Source organism: Plasmodium knowlesi (assembly GCF_000006355.2).
Source record: "Plasmodium knowlesi strain H genome assembly, chromosome: 10".
Taxonomy (NCBI): Eukaryota; Apicomplexa; class Aconoidasida; order Haemosporida; family Plasmodiidae; genus Plasmodium; species Plasmodium knowlesi.
In genome coordinates this window covers 1,064,835-1,083,950 of record NC_011911.2, presented here as the reverse complement: position 1 = coordinate 1,083,950, position 19,116 = coordinate 1,064,835, and the positions used below count along the sequence as shown (strand labels likewise).

Below are 19,116 nucleotides of genomic sequence, written 5' to 3'. Positions count from 1 at the left end.
TCCACCGCATGGGGGCAAAAAAAAAAAAAAAAAAAAAAAAAAAAGGCGGCAAAGAAAAGGAGGCCAAAAAAAAAAAAAAGAAAGAAAGAAACCTTTCCCATCCATATGCCCATGCAGCTTCCAAACTATTTCAAACTATCTGCAAATTCTTTCCAAGCTGTGCGGAAGGTTAAGAAATCACGCATCGCGACGCGAAGGATCTGCACCAACAGCTCACATCAGTGACATTGACGAGAGGGAGTTATGTTGACATTACAGAGAGCATAGCATGGGAGTCAACTATGCCTTCCCCCCACCACTTCGTGCGTTTGCAACTCCTGGTTTATGCGAAAGGACAAAAGAAGAACAAGAAAAAGGGAGAAAAGAAATCCCCAGGGATAAAACCTGACCGAGTTAGGCAACGTGTATTACATAATAATGTATCATATGATCTAAAACAAAGTCGGGAGAAATATGCCGCAAGGGTGCTTCGTCACCTGACCAAGTCAGGCAGATTATGCCGAAAACGCGTTTCTTCACCTGACCGAGTCAGGCAGAATTTGCCGAAAACGCTCACTAAACAACATGGTACGATGTGATACCACTGTGGGAGTCTAACACGGCAAAGCTGCCACACTTCTCCAAATTGAAGAGAGAAAAAAGGACAATCCCTTTTTTTTTTTTTTTTTTTTCTCCTCGTTTTTAACATCCCCGTGTTTAGCTAGCCATTTTGGCAAAAAAAAAAAAAAAAAAAAAAAAAAAAAAAAAAAAACGAACCAACTGACGAACAAACCAACGAGGAGCAACGCAATAGGCAAGATGGACAACAAAACTGATCACGCAGAAGGACAGACCAGTAAGGAAGATGCTGACAATGTAACTGAGGGCGCCGACCCAAGTGGCCAATGTGCAACTGTCGCAGAATGCGACCAAAGGGAAAAATGCACCTCCACACCAGGAGAAAGTACATCATATAGGTCTCTGTACAAACACAATTACAAAGCGCACGCATACGTGGACGATTTTGTTTGCCTTCGATTGAAAGGTCGGGGGGGTGAGGTGCACGACGATAGGAGCAGTGAAGAACCTAAGCACTGTGTAGACCCGTTCAAGGGGGATTCCCCAATGGGTGGCTGTACACATGATGATTCTCCTGATGATAGACTTGGTGATAAACCTGTCGGAGAACCAAGTGGGAATAGTGTCAACCTTGAGGAAGTGCCTGCCCCAGGGAGGAGTAACGTAGGAAGGGGTTCCGTCCATAGAATTGACGAAACAAGCTCTCCAAGGGAAGATGATCAATACGTGGAGGTAGAGAAAAGAATGGAGGATCGTCAACCAGACGAAGGAACATACTCCAAAACGGGGGCTCAACATAGTAATCAAAATAATGAGGAGAAGAGAGAGAACTCGAACCTCTGCATTCACGCGGATGATAATTACACCCTTCAAGGAAATCACAGGAGTGACAATCACATGAAGGAGGAGAACAGTCCACATGAAAGTAACCATCCCAGTGAAGACATGCCAAGTTGGGAAGTACACAAAATGCAGGAAAAGGATCAACCGGCAGAAAAACAAAAAAAAATAAAAATTATCGAAATGTTTAAAATGAAATTGGAAAACAAGGAAATGAACAGGAGTCGCCATTTCTGTGATGATGTATATGGAAGTCGTCATGATGGTCAGGTCCATCATCCTGGTTCCTCATGTTATGACGATGAACGTGTTGGTGAACATGACGATGAACATGATGGCAAGCGTGACGATGACCATTCAGGTGTGGATTCCCCCAGTACCTCCTCTAACCGCCGCACACAAATACGGGAAAGCATCTCTCGGATTTTTAGCGAGTCACCATCCTCCAAGCCGAAGATAATAAACGAGATCAAGTGTAGTGATAGTCATGTGGGGGAGGGAGACGACGGGGGAGGTAGCCACCACGGAGGCAGTAGCAACGATAGGGAGAGTCACCACGGAAACAGTAGTAACGATAGGGACAAAGCAGATAATAAGGCCAACGGAGCAAAGAGTGCACTAAAGGAAGGAAGCTTGTTAAGATTATTCAGGTGTGAATATTTCGACACCCACCTTCACATTAGGTACCTGTACGACAGGAGAGAAGTGGGAGTTCATGAATACCTAGTGAATTCTCTTTACACACAAAGGAAGTATGAAGACATATTATTTTACCTTCCACAGTTGAGCCTAATATCTCTCGTCCGTTACGATTCTTCTTCCCTTTATCGTTTCCTTCTTTATAAAGCTAGCAAGTCAATGCACTTCGCATTGAAACTAAGTTGGATTTACCACTCCATAGTGGAGGATAACACATCCAAATACAAGGACTTGGCACACAAGATGACCCAGGAAATAGAAATGGCTGTTGTGAATTGTAAACCATTTAACAGTAAGTGCACCTCGGGTAACGAAAACAAACAATCTTACCTTCTCAACCTCGCTCATCCTCTTCTCTTCAAAAGGAAGTACATTATTAAAAGGATCAAAGACAATGCGCGGTTCCGTCAGAACAGGCTCTTTAAGAATTGCCTGCAAAGGCCATGCAACTCTTACTTGTTGAAGGGCAGCGAACCGGAGGGGCAAGGTAAAGTCGAACCGGGGGGGCAAAGTAAAGTCGAACCGGAGGGGCAAGGTAAAGTCGAACCGGGGGGGCAAAGTAAAGTCGAAACAGTAGGGCAAGGTAAAGTCAAAATGGCCTCCCCCAAGAAGTGTCGAAAGAGGGAAACAACGAGCACAGCTCCTCCCCCAAAGCTTCCCCATTGTTACATCATAAATTCTGGAGCCTTGTCCATAGCCAGGGCGAAAGTGAAGTTACCAAGTACGTACGCGAAGCTAGGAAATCCGCTGAGTGCATCAAAATTCTTTCTTCCAGAATTTAGTTGCAGCTTCGACATGATTGAGGATCTACAACAATTCTTTATGAAACAAAGGAGATGTGATTATTTCAGTCTACTGAATAACTTCGTGAACCTTACAATATCTGTTTCGAACCTTCTCTCCACAGAACCTGATATAGAGATACGAAATGAATTGCTGAACAGGTTCATATACTCATTGAACAGTTGGATGCTCATGCGGAGATGTATCGTCGCTGCATGCACAAATGTATTCTCCATGACGGGACTGTGCATTCCGTTGGAGTGCCTATCGTCCTCCTCGCACTTAAATCATAGAAGAGAACAAAGAACCAACAAATGTAGTTCCTTACAAATCCTACACTTCAATTACGATGAATGTAAAATATTTTTCTCGAAAAAGAGAGCGCCATATCTGCTCATGTTTGAGGTGGCCGATTTGGACGAGGACATCAGCCATATTCCGGATAACCTATTTTACCCCACTAGGGGGGAAAACCAGCCGGACAGGGAGACCTCTCACTCTGGGGTCAAAGGACCAATCGATGGAACAGGTGGGGAAACAACAGATTCTGCAACCCGTCACATTTCTGACAGTGTGACGGGAACAGTGACGCACACCATGAACGATGAAGTACCCCTGGACGAATCGACGCTACAACCGCAACCGCAACCACGCAGGAAGGGCCACCGAATCGAAAAAAACTTCTGCTCGTCCAAAAATTATGGAATCTTTAACGAGAACAGTAGTTCCTACGACTACGAGCCGCGAAGTAGTATGTACGATGGGAAGAGGAAGAAGAAGAAAAAGAAAAAAAAAAAAAAAAAAAGCGAAAGTGGAGAAGGGGAGGAAGAGGAGGACAAGGGGCAAACTGATCAAAGTAATTCAGATGTAGAACAAGGGAACGATGTACTAAAGGAAAGTAATAATATGGGTAAGGACAAAGTGAAAGGAAAAAAAACGCACGCGAACCTGGACGACCTAAAAATGGAACATCTATACGTGTACAACTGTATAGTGAACGACCTGCGGAAGGAGAATCTGATTTCCTTCCCCTCAGTGGAGGAGGACAACCTCTCCATAATTAGGAAGTGCATTGGAATGAAGGTGGACGAGGATGACGAGGAGGATAACGAAGAGAATGGCGAAGAGGATGATGATGGAGATGTAGAGAACGATGGGGAAAGCAGCGTAGAATGTGCAAGTGGACACGTCGAACAGGTAAATCCAGAACCAACGAACCTTCAGCAGGCATCTCCCAATTTGAGTATCACTCCCACAGAGGAAGGAATCGGGGAGGGAGCCAAGAATTTCCTAGTAACCCCCCGCTCTGCCTCCATGCCAAATTATCTAAGTAGCTCCATGGAAAAATGTAATATCAGTTCTAACGACAACGACAGCAATGAAATTAAAACATCGGTGGAGAGCATCAGTAGTGAGTTGAGTGGCTTATCGCCTGGAGGGTTGTACGAGAATAAAATGGGCGCTGAAGATGGAGAATGTAATCTCTCCAGGGGTAAGGATCCCGATGATGGCCATATTGCAGCCCAACCCAGCGACCCCTCCCTTGTCACCACCCACACGCGCAACAGTTTGCACTCCTCCGGAGAAAAAACAATCGATCCATTAGACATCAGTGAATATTTCAAGCCAGAAAATTATACAAATGAAGAATTTAAAAAAAAAAACTGTAGAATTATAAAGAGGCTTTTATGGGGAGAGTTGTTTGAAGAAAAAAAAAAAAAAATAAGGAAAACTTCTCCATATGGAAAATTGAAAACATGGGATCTCAAGTGCGTAATTGTTAAGGGTGGTGATGATTTGCGGCAAGAGCTTTTGGCATCCCAACTGATACGACAATTCAAAGTGATATTTGAAAATGCAGGTCTACCCCTGTGGCTGCGTCCTTATGAAATTCTAGTCACCGGTGCGAACTCGGGTATCATAGAATACGTGAATGATACGTGTTCGGTGGACTCTCTAAAGAGAAAGTTTGGTGTCGAGAGTATCTCCACCATTTTCAACGTGGTCTTTGCGGACTACATCTTCGAGGCCAAGAAGGTGAGCACCCTTGGGGCAGTTTGCGGTGTTGTCCGCGCGCCACTTCGCTACCCAAGGTGTTACACTGTTGCATTGTTAACTTGTTACTCGGCTATTTTGTTTCATCGTTACACTGTTGCATTGTTAACTTGTTACTCGGCTACCTTGTTTCATTGTTACACTGTTGCATCGCTACCCTGTGTGACTTTCACCCTTCCGCAGAACTTCATCGAGAGCCACGCCGCCTACTCCCTCATCTCATACCTCCTCCAAGTGAAGGACAGGCACAACGGAAACCTCCTGCTCGACTCCGACGGCCACCTGATCCACATAGATTACGGGTTCATGCTAACCAACTCTCCGGGGAATGTGAATTTTGAAACCTCTCCCTTCAAGCTCACCCAGGAATACCTGGATATCATGGACGGAGAAAAATCTGAAAATTACGAGTACTTCAGGCGCCTCATCGTGAGTGGCTTTCTGGAGGCTCGCAAACATTCGGAGGAAATTATCCTTTTCGTGGAGCTCATGATGCCAGGTGAGTTCAGGAGCCTGCTCTATGACAGTGGTCTGAATAGTATGTTATTGCCATGTTGTGTCTCTACTTTTTTGCAACCCTCTCAATTTACCCCTACACACACACACATACACACATACATACACACGCACCCCTACACACGCACACACTTTACCACATGCACATGCATGTACACCCCTTCCATGCGCAGCTTTAAAAATTCCCTGCTTTGCGAATGGAACCCAGTTCTGCATTGACTCACTGAAGGAGCGCTTCATGACGAACCTGGCTGTGGACGTGGTGAGTGAGCGTGCCGGACCAGAGTGGCCAAGGGCATCATTGTATGTATACCCTTCAGTACCCCCAGCGTACACACACCATGTATGCATCCAAAGTACACACACCATGTATACACTCCTTTCACCCCGCAGTGCATCCAACGAATCAACGCCCTCATTGAATCCTCCATCAACAATTTCCGAAGTGTCCAGTACGACTACTTCCAGAGAATCACAAACGGCATAATGTAATAACCCCACAGTGGGGTGCCAAGTAAGTCAGTTGCGTTGGAATATCACACCCGCCATGTTCTAGGAGGTGAAGGAAAATTCATATGCACCTGGGCGTTTCGCCCTCCCTCGATGGCCACTTTTCCACTCCGAACCATCCCTAACGCGGATGCTCCTTTGCCCCTTTTTTGTTTTCCCTCGTTATTTTGTTTTGCCCATGCAAGCGCAGCTTATCCCCCTTCCCCCCTCTTCTCCTGGGGATGTGCTTATGCAAACCTCTTCATGCAACTGTTAACGGGATTATTCAAGTGCAAAACACGCGTATTCTCCCGCCAACGGGTTCGTTCTTTTTCATTCATGTGTGCATTCCGAAGAAGGCGTTTTTCCCTTGTGCCCCCTTTTTGTGCGCAAAACGTTATAAAAAAATCTGCTATTCGAAAGTGTCATTTTTTTTTTTTTTTTTTTTTTTTTTTTCGCCACGTACATTCATTTTATGGGTAAAAGGAAAAGGAGATCTTCACGTCAGTTTGAGGGAATCTTACCAACTGGTAGAACAGGGGAGGAGGAGTTCACTCAAACTGAGATTTTGATCGACGTAAAAATTTGGAAGTTTCGCGAAGGGAAATCGACCCCTTTCATTTTCAGCTCGATTACGTTTTTTCGGGGGGAGAGAATCCCATAAGGACAAGGTTACACCTTGGCGGGGTATATGCCTCACCCAAGTGGAAGCATATATTCCTCTCGACTTTGCCAACTTCACTAACTAGGTTAACTTGTTAGCCCCCACCCACCCACCTTCCCCTGTCGTCCGTCTACCCGCAGGGGGAGCCATGTCAGAGGATGGGGAAGTAAGCCCAAGTAAGCCTTTGGGCTCCGCCCAGATAGATGAGGAATACATACAAAGCGAAATAGATAAGCTAAATGTGGAGGAACTAGTTCAGCCGGAACAAAATAATGCTCTTAAGAGAGTAATAAGAACAGACAGAAAAATTGTTACCTACTTAGATAGCAAAATAAGTACTCTCCACAAATCATGCCAGTATGGCACACAGGTATCCAAGATTATTAATTTCAAGGCGGAGGGACTTAGCAGCATTTCTCTGAAGGAGAAGTTGAAGCTAATTCTGGAGAGTCTCTCAGGGGAATTTTCTGACGAGGGGCGCAGAGAAATGAAATATGTGAATCAAGGGAAAGAAGAAATTGATGCGTTGGCGGACGAACCGGGGGAGAGTTCACCAGATGGACGAGCGAAGCAGCTAAGCTTCACAAAGCTCTCCAAACATTTCAGCGTAGACACACTCCCTTTCTGTTCTATTAATTACGATACCATCCCACTGAGCCTCTTCCTGGATAACCAAAACACATTCTGTTTGCAAAGGAAAGAACAAAAAAGAACACAGAGCAGGTCCAAACACACTCTCGGAAATACCAGCTACAGAAAGTTAAGGGAGTTCACACATGAGAACGAGCCGGAAATCAAACTGGAAACTTATGAGCAGTCAATGAGGTTAAAAGAGAAATTAGAACAACTTGAAAAAAAAAAAGAAAACATTCCTTTTCTAAAATTTATTATCGATTGTGATCCTGTCAATGGGTTTAATGAAACGACCTTCCGTCTCTTCCTCGTGACTCTCCTGGTTTCCAAGGGGCACATTGAATTTTATAGGGATGCCAACAAAGTGCTCTGCATCCGAACGAGTAACCTGTTTAGGCACACCGAGGAGAGGCCCAATGGTGATGACGCCGACAGACACGATGACCATGATGGTAACCATGACGGAAGTAGATACTCAGCGCGCCACAGGGGGGAGACACTCCCTCCAAGGAAAAATCAGGCCCTCCTAACTGCCTGGTCATATGAAAAGTGGGAAAAGCTCGTCAAGCGCCTGGCGCCACACCGCTGAGGGGAAGTGCAACGTACGGGAGCGGTAACGCAAGGAAGAGGAAAGGGAAATGAATGGAAATGAATACATGCTACATTTTTCTGCGTCTTGCTCTCCCTCACGGTGAATATCTTTCTCATCAAGTGAATCGGCACGGGAAGGAATGAAACATGTCTCCATTTGCGTTTTTGGAAAATTCAATGAAGGGGGAGGTACTCGAATCATCATCCTTCCGTTTCGATTTCACACACGGGATTGTCATCCTCCTTGTAAGTAGTATGACGCAATGTAGTGTCCCTTATTTTTTCGTTTTTTTTTTTTTTTTCTTTTTTCTTTTTTCTTTTCTTCCCGCTGTTTTTCGTCCAACGTATCCACTCCGTCGGTAAGCTTCGAACATTCCAATACGGCCCACTCGCCCATGTCTCTCTCCGTGAAAGCGAAAAAAAAAAAAAAAAAAAAAAAAAAAAACGCACGTCGAAAAGGCTATATGGGTAGCTCGCCCATTAAGCGAAACAAAGAGATATCACAGAGCGTAGAAAAAGACGCATGGAAAAAGAAACCACACAGCGTAGAAAAAGACGAATCTAAAGAGAAACCATAGGGCGTAGAAAAAGGCGAATCGAAAGAAGCATTCAAAAAGGGATAGAAAGACGCAACGTGAAAAAAGGGGAGGAATCCCTCCACTCAGAACCGCACAGGCCCTTCACAATGGACACCATTCCCAAGGGAACTACACAGGAGGACCTAAACTACATAAAGGAAAATGCGGGGTATGCCTTAGCAAAGTCGTTGCTCTGGACCATAAAAACGAACACGGAAGGTAACGTGCAAAAGGAAGTGCATCTGCAGCACTGTCATATATCTGTCATATATCTGTCATATATTTGCCATGTTGGTTGTCATGTCCGTTCTCGCCTTGACTTCCATCTTGACTGCCCCTTTGGATTCCCTCTTTTCACCTCTCCCCCTACCACAACACGCACCTACCACAACACGCACCTACCACAACACGCACCTACCACCATCATCACCACAACCTGAGCAGATCCCCTGGCCCTGCTGAGTGCGCACCTCGCCAACGTGGCCTCCTTCAACGCGAAAAAAAAAAAAAAGAAAAAAGTATTGATAAAAAAAATAAACTCGTACAATATAAAGATACGCGATGAAATAAATAAAACCTTTTCCCAAAGCAAGTTAGCGGATGTATATTCATTGGCAAAAAGTAGTGCAGAGAAGGATTGGTCAGAAGACTGTGTCCAGTTGCTACAGTTGATAAAACAAGTTTTCGACGTAAAAAATGTATACGTTGGTAGGACATACCTTACAGGACATACAAAAAAAAAGAAAAAGAAAATTATGCGATTCATCCAGACCACTAAAAATTGCGATTTACAGAATTATACCATTCGGGACCAACAACGACTGAACAGGATCTATACTAAATCCGGTGGACACATTAAGGTGGACTATTCTATTTACACAAATATTTTTCCATTTGAAACGGGTTTCCTCTTCCCGCATTTTGTGCAACCCGACTTCTTCTATGACGATCCTGGAGACGACCTGTTTACGTGGGTCAACCCACTTCACCAGGGAGGGAACTGCGCGCGCAGAGTGAAAAACGGCATGGGGCCCTCAGCAGGGGAAAACCACCTGGAGGAGGAAAATGCAGACGAGGAAGAAGAAGCAGAAGGAGACAACAGCGCCGAAGCAGATGATGAAGAGGAGGATGAGGCGCCTGAGGAGGAAACCGAAGAGGAGCAAGAGCATCCCCTAACTGACGGACACGGGGAAAGTGGCCACGAGCACACCGCTGATCCAAGTGAAGAAAAAAAAGCACCATCGTGCAACGAAGAGGAAGAACTTCAAATAGAACTACTTAACACTCTACACATGAACCTGTCCTACGACTGCTTTTACATTTATGAAGTAATGAGAGAAGACAATTCCTTCCTCTATTCTATGAACAAACCAGGAGACCTTCTTTTAATCCCGCTTGTCTATTACTCCTACTACAACTGGCACTTCCTGCATGAGCTGTACTGCCTCCGTGAGAGGGTCTTCCTGCATTCGACTGCACCCTGTGTGAACCTCGAGACACATGGTAATAATAGCGCCTGTGTGAGAAGGGGAAACTAACCCCCATATGCAAGCATGATTTCATTCATCTTTTGAAGGAGTCGTGTGTACGTATGCACACTTGTAGTGATTGTCTCCTCTCGATCCAACCTCCTCTTCCTTCTGCAAAAATCTGTTAAAGGGGAAGCAGATCAAGTTTTAGGGAACCCCGAAGAGGGACAGAAAGAACAGAAAGAAGAAAAGGAAAAAAACGAAGAAAAAAAAGAAGAGGAAGAAACAGCACAGGGACGGACAAGCGGAAAGGATGCGAAGCCTAAGTTGGACTGGAAAAAAAGCGAGCCAGTGGAAATGTGCCTCTGCCTAGACAACAGGGGTAGCGTGAACAAAATGAGCAGAAGGCAGATAAACGACCTGATAAACTTCTCCTACTTTTTAATCACCCGAATTGTGCGGGGGGAGCGCAAATGTGTGGAGGAGCAGGTGAGCTGAGCGAGCAGGCGCACAAAGGGAGGACATCCCCTCAGATGATCACACAAATTGAAGAAAAAAACGGACAAACCGGCATACACACAAACAAATAAACTAACAAATAGATAGGCACAAAAATAGCAGCACAAAGCGGTACATCGCCTCATCCCCAAATGCCTCACCCACACGCAGGTCAACTACATGATTAGCTGCGAGCACGGAGAAGAAAAGGAGGCCACCGATACACTGAGGAGCAAAATGAAAAGTGAAAATCACGAACGTATAATAAGTGAATTTAAAAACACCTTAACAGAACATCCTCTCCTTAACAAGTCCGAAGATTTAACCAAATGCATGTGTCTTTTGCAGTGGACAAAAAAAGAAATTAGCACACATCAGCAGAGGATTCTCCAGATGAGTATAAAAACCAATGGGGCTATGAAGTTACAACGCGGAATAGCTCAGAATGAACTAGCCAATGTTTGCACACATTTTTTTTTTTTTTTTTTTTTTTTTTTTTTTTTTTTTTGTGCAGGTAAAATAAAGGTGGAGTGGAACCAAAACCTCAAAGCGATTTTACTGAACTGCTACATCTTGCTGAGTTACGATTACTCCTTGTTTGGTGCATCGGATGATGTGGAAGACACCCAGTGGGGGCAACTCATCTTATGTGTTAATGCCTTCCTCATCGATAAACTGATGTCGTTTGATCCGCTGGTCTCCTTCGAAGGTTAGTTCGCGAGACGGAAAAGCGGAGCGCTTTCTGCCTACAGCTCGTCCCCGATACAAAATTGTCCCCTCTCAAACCTTTTTGTTCCCTTTCCGAAAGAAAAACGAACCGAGGAGTTGCTCCAAATGGACGTGCTGTTGGATCAAGTTTCCTCATCAAGAAAGAAAAATGTACCCCTTCAAATGGAAAACATAACTACATTTGGACTAACCCTCTTAGATCACTTCAACAAAGTAATAAAAATAAAAAAAGAGAGAACAAGGCGATGTCATCAGAATGTATATCGAATTGCACACCGGATGTGAAACACACATTCCGTTTTCTTTTTCTTTTTTTTTTTTTTTTTTTTTTTTTTTTTGCGCTGTGTACATTTGCACACATCTCAGGTGACGAGGGACATTTTAAAGGCAATTATTAAAGTGAAGGAAGAACAACTTGCCAATGCTTCATGAAGGTTGGCGCAGAAAAGCAAAGAGAAGTCATCACCCTTCCTCATCTGTACAGTAGTTGCTCGTTCTTCACATTCACATTCATGTTCCTATTTCAAATGGCTAACACTGAAGGAATTGCATTTTACCTCCTTGCGTCTTTTCCTTCACATGTATTCATTTTTAGAAATGCTCGCAACTGAGCAAGTGGGGCCATGACCCGTGCAAATAAAAAAACGAAAGTGAAAAAAGGGGAAAGCTTCATTTCGAATTTCTCCATTCGGAGAAGACGCACAAAATTGCCTGAACGGGTCAGGTAGAATTAACAGTGAGCAGGCCCAAGGAGGAAGGGAAGGGGGGGAGCCTTTACACAACAGGCGCTTACGAATCGTCTGACCCATAATCGTAACTTAAACGTTCAAACTGAACTCGATTCGATTAAACTTTACTTAATTGAACGTGGAAAGGGACATGACGCGCTTTCCAAAGGGAAAACCCCCCCAACATGGGGGAGGGGAGAATTATGTCTGTATGGGTGCACACAGGTCGTAAGGAGCCCCTTTAAATGGAACATTGCCAGGAGCAAAAAAAAAAAAAAAAAAAAAAAAAAAAAAAAAAAAAATGTGATATAATGTAATGGTGTTAAAAGGTAACATGTACGAAGTACAGAAAGTCACACTTCATCATTTGTGAAACTGTCACCACTGGTTTGAAATTCCCCGGGGAAAAAATCAAAAAAGGGAATGTGAAAATATTTAAATAGGTAATACCCACACTATTTACATAAAGAAAGGGACAAGGATACAGCACAACATGACACATAACGATCCAGGTACTTGTCTCCATTTTTGTCCTTCCGTGTGTTGTCCAAGGGATTGGGGTGCAGAGTGGCGCGCAGAGAGAGGAATGCACCATCACCCAAAAGGATATGTCTCGCTCCTCTTCACCGCTTAACCACGCCACATTTTCTTTCCCCTTCAGTTTTGATTTACGTTCTGCTGTTTCCCGTTTCCATTTTGGTTAAACTTAAACAGGGGAATGAACTTCTCATATGTTTTCGGCTTCAAGTTCGCGTAGGGTTTTCCGTGGTTGTATAGCCATGTATCGTAATCCATGTAGATTTTGACAAGGAGTTGCTCGATGAGCTTCTTCGCTAGTACATAGTGGTCGTACTTTTGGCAAGAGACACACAGGTGTAGCGCTTCATTTGCTTCCTTTTTCTCTTCCCCTTCTAAGTAGCCCGAACCCCTACCTCTTAACCTTAACTTACAATCAGTGTCGATACAAATTTTCTTCATGTTTGTTCCTTTAAGCCCGATAATTCGTTTCGCTATATCAAACCCGTTGAAAGGATCTATCTGCATCTCATACTTAGCCGTGTACTTTTTAATGACAACGAAATTGTCGGAGGAAGGAGACTCATTGGGTATGTGGTAATTGTTCTTTATGTTGTTGAAATTTTTTGCATTAACAGAGCTTAACTTGTCCCCAAATTTTGGTGAGTCCTTTGGGAGCAACTTTTCCTTCTCGTCGTAGAGCAGGGTGCCGTTGTCCTTGGGATGCCCCTCTCCGTTAGCGCTACTCGCTCTACTCGATTGGGCATTCCCATGAGCGCTTGCGTGGATATTCGCGTGTCCGTTCGCGTGTCCGTTCGCGTGTCCGTTCGCGTGTCCGTTCGCGTGTGCAATCGTGTGGCCACCCGAATGCACCCCAATATTGTCATTCACTCCACTGCCAATAATTCCGTTTCCGCAACTCGCCCCCCCGGCGTTGGACCCCTTGTGGGAAGCTCCCACCTGGTCCTTACCCTTCCCACCGTCGTAAGCAAAGCTTCCATTCTGTACCTTCGAATCAGACTTCATTTTTTCATATGCCTTTATCTTCTCCACTAAGTTACAGATGCCTTCATCATTACTCATTTTGTTCTTGTAAACTGCACCGCTCTTCTCCATCATGGGGGAACCGTTGCTGAAGTAGCTAGACATGAGGGAGTTATTGAATTTCATCGTTTGGTTGTTTAGGTTATGTGCCTCCAGCGTTGTGTCGTCTGATAAACATCGGGAGGTGGGGCTCCCCTTGGTGGGCAAGCTGTAATCCATCATATGCGAGTTATTCATTAGGGTTGCATTGGCAAAATTATTCGGGGGGGTCATCCCGCCCCTTCCGTTAGCACCCAAGACAATGCCACCAAAATCGCCCACGGAACCAACATTCCCGTTGGTGTACTTCTTTCCCTTCACATCGCTGCAATTTCTCATACCTTGATGGTGAGATGGCGTGCCCATAGTCACCCCCAAATGCCCTCCCAAATGCACGTGGTGACCTTTGCTTTCTCTGTCCCTTCCCGTCCCATTCCTGTAGTTAACGAACTGAAGAGAGTTGAATCCTTGGCCTCTAACAGGGGTAATACCGCAACCCATCCCATCTGGAGCACAACTCGCATTGTAGTGGTATACGCTCTGTAACCTCCTACCGTACATGCCGTTATCGAAACGGATATCCAAGGCTCCGCCCAAACTGTTCTCCATCTCTCCGTACGCCTTCTCCCGGCTGGAGCCACCTTTCCCCATAAAATTACACTGGTCAAATGTTTTTTTGTAACTGTTAGATGTTTTCATCACCCCCCCAATTGGTGAATTATGGTCTGCGTCCTTCTTCCTTTGGATTCCATACATTCCCTTCGATAAGTTCATCATTGAATAATTTTTTTCATCGAGGGGTACATTTCTGCTGTAGCTCTTGTCCATGGTCCTATGGCAATTGGAGAGATTATTAAAGCCTTCGTTTTCAAATGGGATGTGTTCATTCTGTTGATTGCTCTCCTGTTTCAGAATGCTGCCATCATCATGGTCTTCTCCCTCCGAGGGCACCATGCCACCAAAAGGGCTCCGGTTGTATGAAATGGATCCATTCGCGAGGTTACCTATGCTAGGTGTGCTACAAACCCCCTGGCATATAGCCCAATCGCTGTTCGACTTCAGGGAACCTTTCTCCTTTCCATCTGCACTATAAATAACCTTCATCATTTTATCGTCTATGTGATTACGTATTAACGGCTCGGTGTACTCAAGCGTCCTAGTCGCCGCCCCTGATGCCATACTTACTGCGGGGCCCCTTGCGTTCGCCACGTGCACATTTACGTTGCTCCCATTTAAACCATTCCCATTCACTGGTACTCCGAGGGAGGAGGTACTCAGTCCATCAATCGCGATGATACCATTTACTCCCCCTCGTCTGTTACCTGGAGATATTCTCCCACGAACAACTCCATTCGAATTATTATCATCTGTCTTATTTCCCTTTATATGATTTCTTTGTCTAACAGATGAAGTGATTCCATCGTAACAGCTAGCCATGGAATACACCCCACGTTGTTCTACGTAAAAATCTGCATGGCTAGGCATTCCGTTATTCACCTTCATGCTCTCGTCCAAGTTGTTCATTTTCTCTCCATAACGTTGATTCGGAAGGTAAGGTGTAAAGTTCTCATTGTAGGGTAGGCACTCCGCCATGGGAGATACGTTCTTATGAACACCATTTGGGTAGCTCACCCCCCCGGAGTTCTCATCCTGCACCCTGTGCATGGATCTTTTTTTCTCTGATGAGGAAAAGGGATGACTTTCCTCCTTTTTCTTCAATGTGGCAGAATTTAAAAAGAAGGGGGAGGATTGCCCGTAATACACGTTATCTCCTTTCAAAAACCTGCCTGCATTTCTGGTCTTCTCCTTAAACTGATTCACTCGATTATCACTTCGTACATCGATTCTCCCTTCGCTGTAGTTAAATCCTGTTGTTCCATCCGTTCTGGTCGTGTACTGGGTCCCGGAACCCATGGCCCAACTTTCTGCTTCGCACAGATGAACCTTTTCTTCATCCCCGCAGTACTCCCGCTTCTCCTGGATTGAGTTATCAATGTTGGAGATGTTGCCATTGTTAAGGCGGTTGATCATATTGGCCCGGCTACTCACATTTCCCTCCTTCGATGGCTCGCCTCCTCCGTGTGGACGACCCATGCCACCGACTAGCCTTCCCTCACCGTACTTCTCACTGGGCACGATGCTAACCTTGGTGTCTACCTGACCCTTATCACCTTCCATGTCCTTGTCTACCTCCTGAACCCAATTGTAAACACTGGAGAAGGCCAGTGGTTCCATCTGCTCCATAGAATTGTCTACCACATCATAGTGGGGATTAACGCGGCCTCTACCATGCGAGGTAGGAGCATCATTCTGTGTCTGGTCCAAAGATTTGAAAACGTGATTTATACAGGAATCACATGCAAAGTTCTCTAGATGGTAGTCCCCTCCGTCTTGCTTTTTTATGGTATTCACATTATCTGCATCTAAGGGTGAAATTCCTCCCCCCAGGGTAGCCGTGGGGCTGTCGTTTTTGGGATCTACATCGAAGCTCAAATCAGCACCCACGTGTGAACCCGTGGGGGCGCACTCACTTACGTCTTTGCCGTTGAACAAACTTTTCACCACACCAGTTTGGAGATCTACCCGATTGGACTGATCTTCCCGATGACCATCAGTTGGTTCTACGTTCAGGGGGGCATCTCCTTCTGTTGTTGCTACCCCACTGACACCTCCGTCCCCCTTCGTCTGGTAAAACAACTCCATGTAATTCTTGTGGTCATTTAGGTAGTTATTCTTCAGAAACTTTTTTATGTATGCCATGAAGGAATCGTTGCCACCAATTTCCCCTGCACATGTGCTGTAGGAGTTTGCAGAAAAAACGGGTTGTGCTCTGGAGCTGGAGGGTTCTAGGGTTAGGTTCTCCAGGTCGTTCATGTGCAGGTAGGAGTCACTGTACAGTAAGTTCCTCACGACATCTTCCTGGTTGTCGTGGGGTGCTTCACGTATATAATCATCATTGGCTTTATCGTCTGTGCCTCTTTCATCCGGGTAGAAATGAGCCCCACTGTTCTCCACGCCGTTTGCAATTCCATTTTCTAGATTCCTACCAGAGGAGCATGGATTTCCAAAATTGAGATCCTCATTACTAATGAATAAATTGAAGGCATCATCCACAAGGCTACCATCACGTGGACGAGGGCACACCTCGTTGTCTCTTTCTTCTTCTTCCTCTTCTTCTCTTCTTCCTCCTGTGGGTGCAATTTTTGTGTTGTCTCCAGAGACCCTATTTTGTGTGATCATCTCCGCTCCGTCGTTGCACTTAACCACTTGGTTGCTTTCCAGGGCATTGCAACTCACATTGGTTGTATCACTGTTGCTGTATATTGCGTTACACTCGTTATCATCTTCCTTGTTCGCATGTCGTTTGAATTGGTCGCAGTGATCTTCTCCACTCTCTTCTGCGCAGTCTTGATCTCGCATTGTACCATTCGTGGCACACACACCCCTTTCGACTGATGCATTGGGCCCAATCCCGCTTAACATCTCATCAAAAAAAAAATCTTCTTTAAACTCTCCTTCAAACTTTAAATACGCTGCTTCTTCTTCCAACTTCTCTTTTCTGAACATTAAGTCTTCACCCTCATAGGAACCATTCTGATCTGACTTACCCACCAGGGGTGCCGACATCACACTCAACGAGTTTTCTTCATGTGTCTTCACCAAGTTGCTAAAATCACCCAATGCTTTTTTCCCCTTTATATTGCCTACACCATTGTATTCATTAAACTGCATCTTATCACTGATAAAGGGTACCTGTTTGCTACTGGTTGTTTCTTCATCCATTCTTATGGCGGGTGTATGTCTATTGCCTTCTGCGAGATGGTTCTTCTCTCCCCCTGGAGAGTATATTACACCATCCGCAAACACATTAGCGCTTTCACAACCTAGACCTGCTTGTTTATGCAGTATACAATTTGCGGCATACCTTTCGGTTCCGTCGAAATATCTTCCACCTGAATTATCTCCCATCGGAATACAACAATATGATTTATTACTAATTCGAACTGGCTTTCTTCCACCTTGTATATTTACAGGGTGGTAATTTAGAAAGGCGTCTGCCCCTTCGTTACACATATCGACTTTGCATCTTTCCATCCCCCAATTGGAGTCGTATGCACTGAAGGGGGAGTTATTGATGATGCCTTCTTTCCTGTTTTTATTTAAATCATCCAAGTTCTTCACATATCCATAATCGGTCAGGAAAACACTTCTATCGCTTCTACTTTGTACATGATGTCGATTTGGAGTCGATCCGTTGTTTGAGTCCTGCGGGAAAGCATGTCCATGCACTTCTCCATCATGTTGCATGGGGTGTGAATTCTTTGAATGCTCCTCATTTGGGAGGAGCCTTTCCCTACCCATCTCCCCCTGCGTGTTCATAATTTCTCCCTCATGTAGGAACTTCACATTTTCCTCGTTCTTATCCAAACTGGTTAACATGGTGACCTTGCCACTTGCATCACAATTGGCACTTTCCCCTGCTCGATTGTCGCGAACGGTTTTATAATCATCTACACATTCCCGTAGTGATATCTTTCCACTCTGAACAAAGTAGAGATCCCCTCCCCCTTCTTCATCATTAGATTTCCCCGAATGGATAAAACAATTCTTTTTCATCTGATTGTGTGAATGTACCATCGTGTAGTTTGTTCTTCCTCCATGTGAACTCTCCTTCACATTTGTCTGCATTTTAGGGGTACTCCCCCATTCGGCACTGTTACGTTGGTGGAGGGGTACCTTCCCCTCATATGTATTTGATCCTTCGCGTGTGAAGGTGATTTTATCGCAGTGAAGACTGATACTGGGTAGGCTCGTTTGGGGCGTATTCTCTGTATCGCCTCCATTCAATGAACCAGTGCAATAAGGGGGAGAACTCTTCCTCAGACTGAGGTAACAACCTCCCTCGTGATTAAAACTCATAGTGCGTATGTTCTCCCCTGTTTTGTCCTTAGAATGATCTGCCATTACTACATTCGACTTATGATGGCTATCCTCCCTACCATTCAGATAAGTGAAATTTACCTTACCGTGATTCATCACTTGGTGACTTAAGTTGTTCTGATAATTCGACTCGCCAGTCCTTACGTAACAGTTCACTTTAACGTTGTTATAGTTAGGGGTAGAACAATTCTGGTCGCTCCGTTCATCATCTTTCACACTTCTATCTGCCGGAATAGTACCCACGTGGTACCCATCGTCCCGGTCACTACCCCCCTCGTCGACACTTCTTCCAACACATGTAGCCGAACTCCCAAGAAAAAACACCTCCTTTTCATCCATTAGGTCATTCGCATCGATCAGGCCTCCCGAACACCCCAATTTTTCTGACTCAACAATTTTGCATTCGGATAAGTGCATTTTGTCTGTCTTCTCTACCCCTTCATTCGATTGCATCTTACCCTGCGTACCTCCCACTTCATCGATCTCTTTGTTTACAGGTTCACCGTGCACGTTTCTTTCGTGGGCGGTGTAGAAGCTCCCTTCGTTGGGCCCCTGGAGCAGTTTCTTGTTCTCCATCGCGTTTCGTCGCAGGGGGCAAACAAGGCAACGTTACTTCGTCACTTTGGTTGCCGCCCCCCTTAAGGCGCAAATGTTCAAAGGGGAAGGGAGAGAGAAAGGAAAAGGATAGAATAACGTGTGATTTCTCAGAGAGGCACAAACAGGTGTGTAGTGGAAACGATGAAGTC

At 45.0% G+C, this 19,116-nt stretch overlaps 4 protein-coding genes across 4 annotated transcripts; 3 read left to right on the top strand and 1 right to left on the bottom strand.

The window, feature by feature from the left end:
* Nucleotides 1-798: 798 nt before the first annotated feature.
* PKNH_1023800 (phosphatidylinositol 4-kinase, putative) lies at nucleotides 799-5,943 on the top strand (the record flags this gene model as incomplete). Its single annotated transcript, XM_002259682.2, has 4 exons — nucleotides 799-4,917; nucleotides 5,119-5,434; nucleotides 5,625-5,713; nucleotides 5,845-5,943. 4 exons carry the CDS (start codon nucleotides 799-801, stop codon nucleotides 5,941-5,943), a joined length of 4,623 nt encoding a protein of 1,540 aa, XP_002259718.2.
* Nucleotides 5,944-6,752: 809 nt separating this feature from the next.
* On the top strand, nucleotides 6,753-7,826 carry PKNH_1023700 (conserved protein, unknown function; the record flags this gene model as incomplete). Its single annotated transcript, XM_002259681.1, has 1 exon — nucleotides 6,753-7,826. One exon carries the CDS (start codon nucleotides 6,753-6,755, stop codon nucleotides 7,824-7,826), a length of 1,074 nt encoding a protein of 357 aa, XP_002259717.1.
* Nucleotides 7,827-8,513: 687 nt separating this feature from the next.
* PKNH_1023600 (conserved Plasmodium protein, unknown function) lies at nucleotides 8,514-11,534 on the top strand (the record flags this gene model as incomplete). Its single annotated transcript, XM_002259680.1, has 7 exons — nucleotides 8,514-8,625; nucleotides 8,851-9,909; nucleotides 10,066-10,364; nucleotides 10,545-10,770; nucleotides 10,888-11,082; nucleotides 11,182-11,315; nucleotides 11,469-11,534. The coding sequence occupies 7 exons, from the start codon at nucleotides 8,514-8,516 to the stop codon at nucleotides 11,532-11,534; spliced, it is 2,091 nt and encodes a 696-aa protein (XP_002259716.1).
* A 953-nt stretch (nucleotides 11,535-12,487) lies between these two features.
* Nucleotides 12,488-18,946, bottom strand: PKNH_1023500 (conserved protein, unknown function; the record flags this gene model as incomplete). The annotated part of the gene is made up of 1 exon (XM_002259679.1): nucleotides 12,488-18,946. The coding sequence occupies one exon, from the start codon at nucleotides 18,944-18,946 to the stop codon at nucleotides 12,488-12,490; it is 6,459 nt and encodes a 2,152-aa protein (XP_002259715.1).
* Nucleotides 18,947-19,116: the final 170 nt, after the last annotated feature.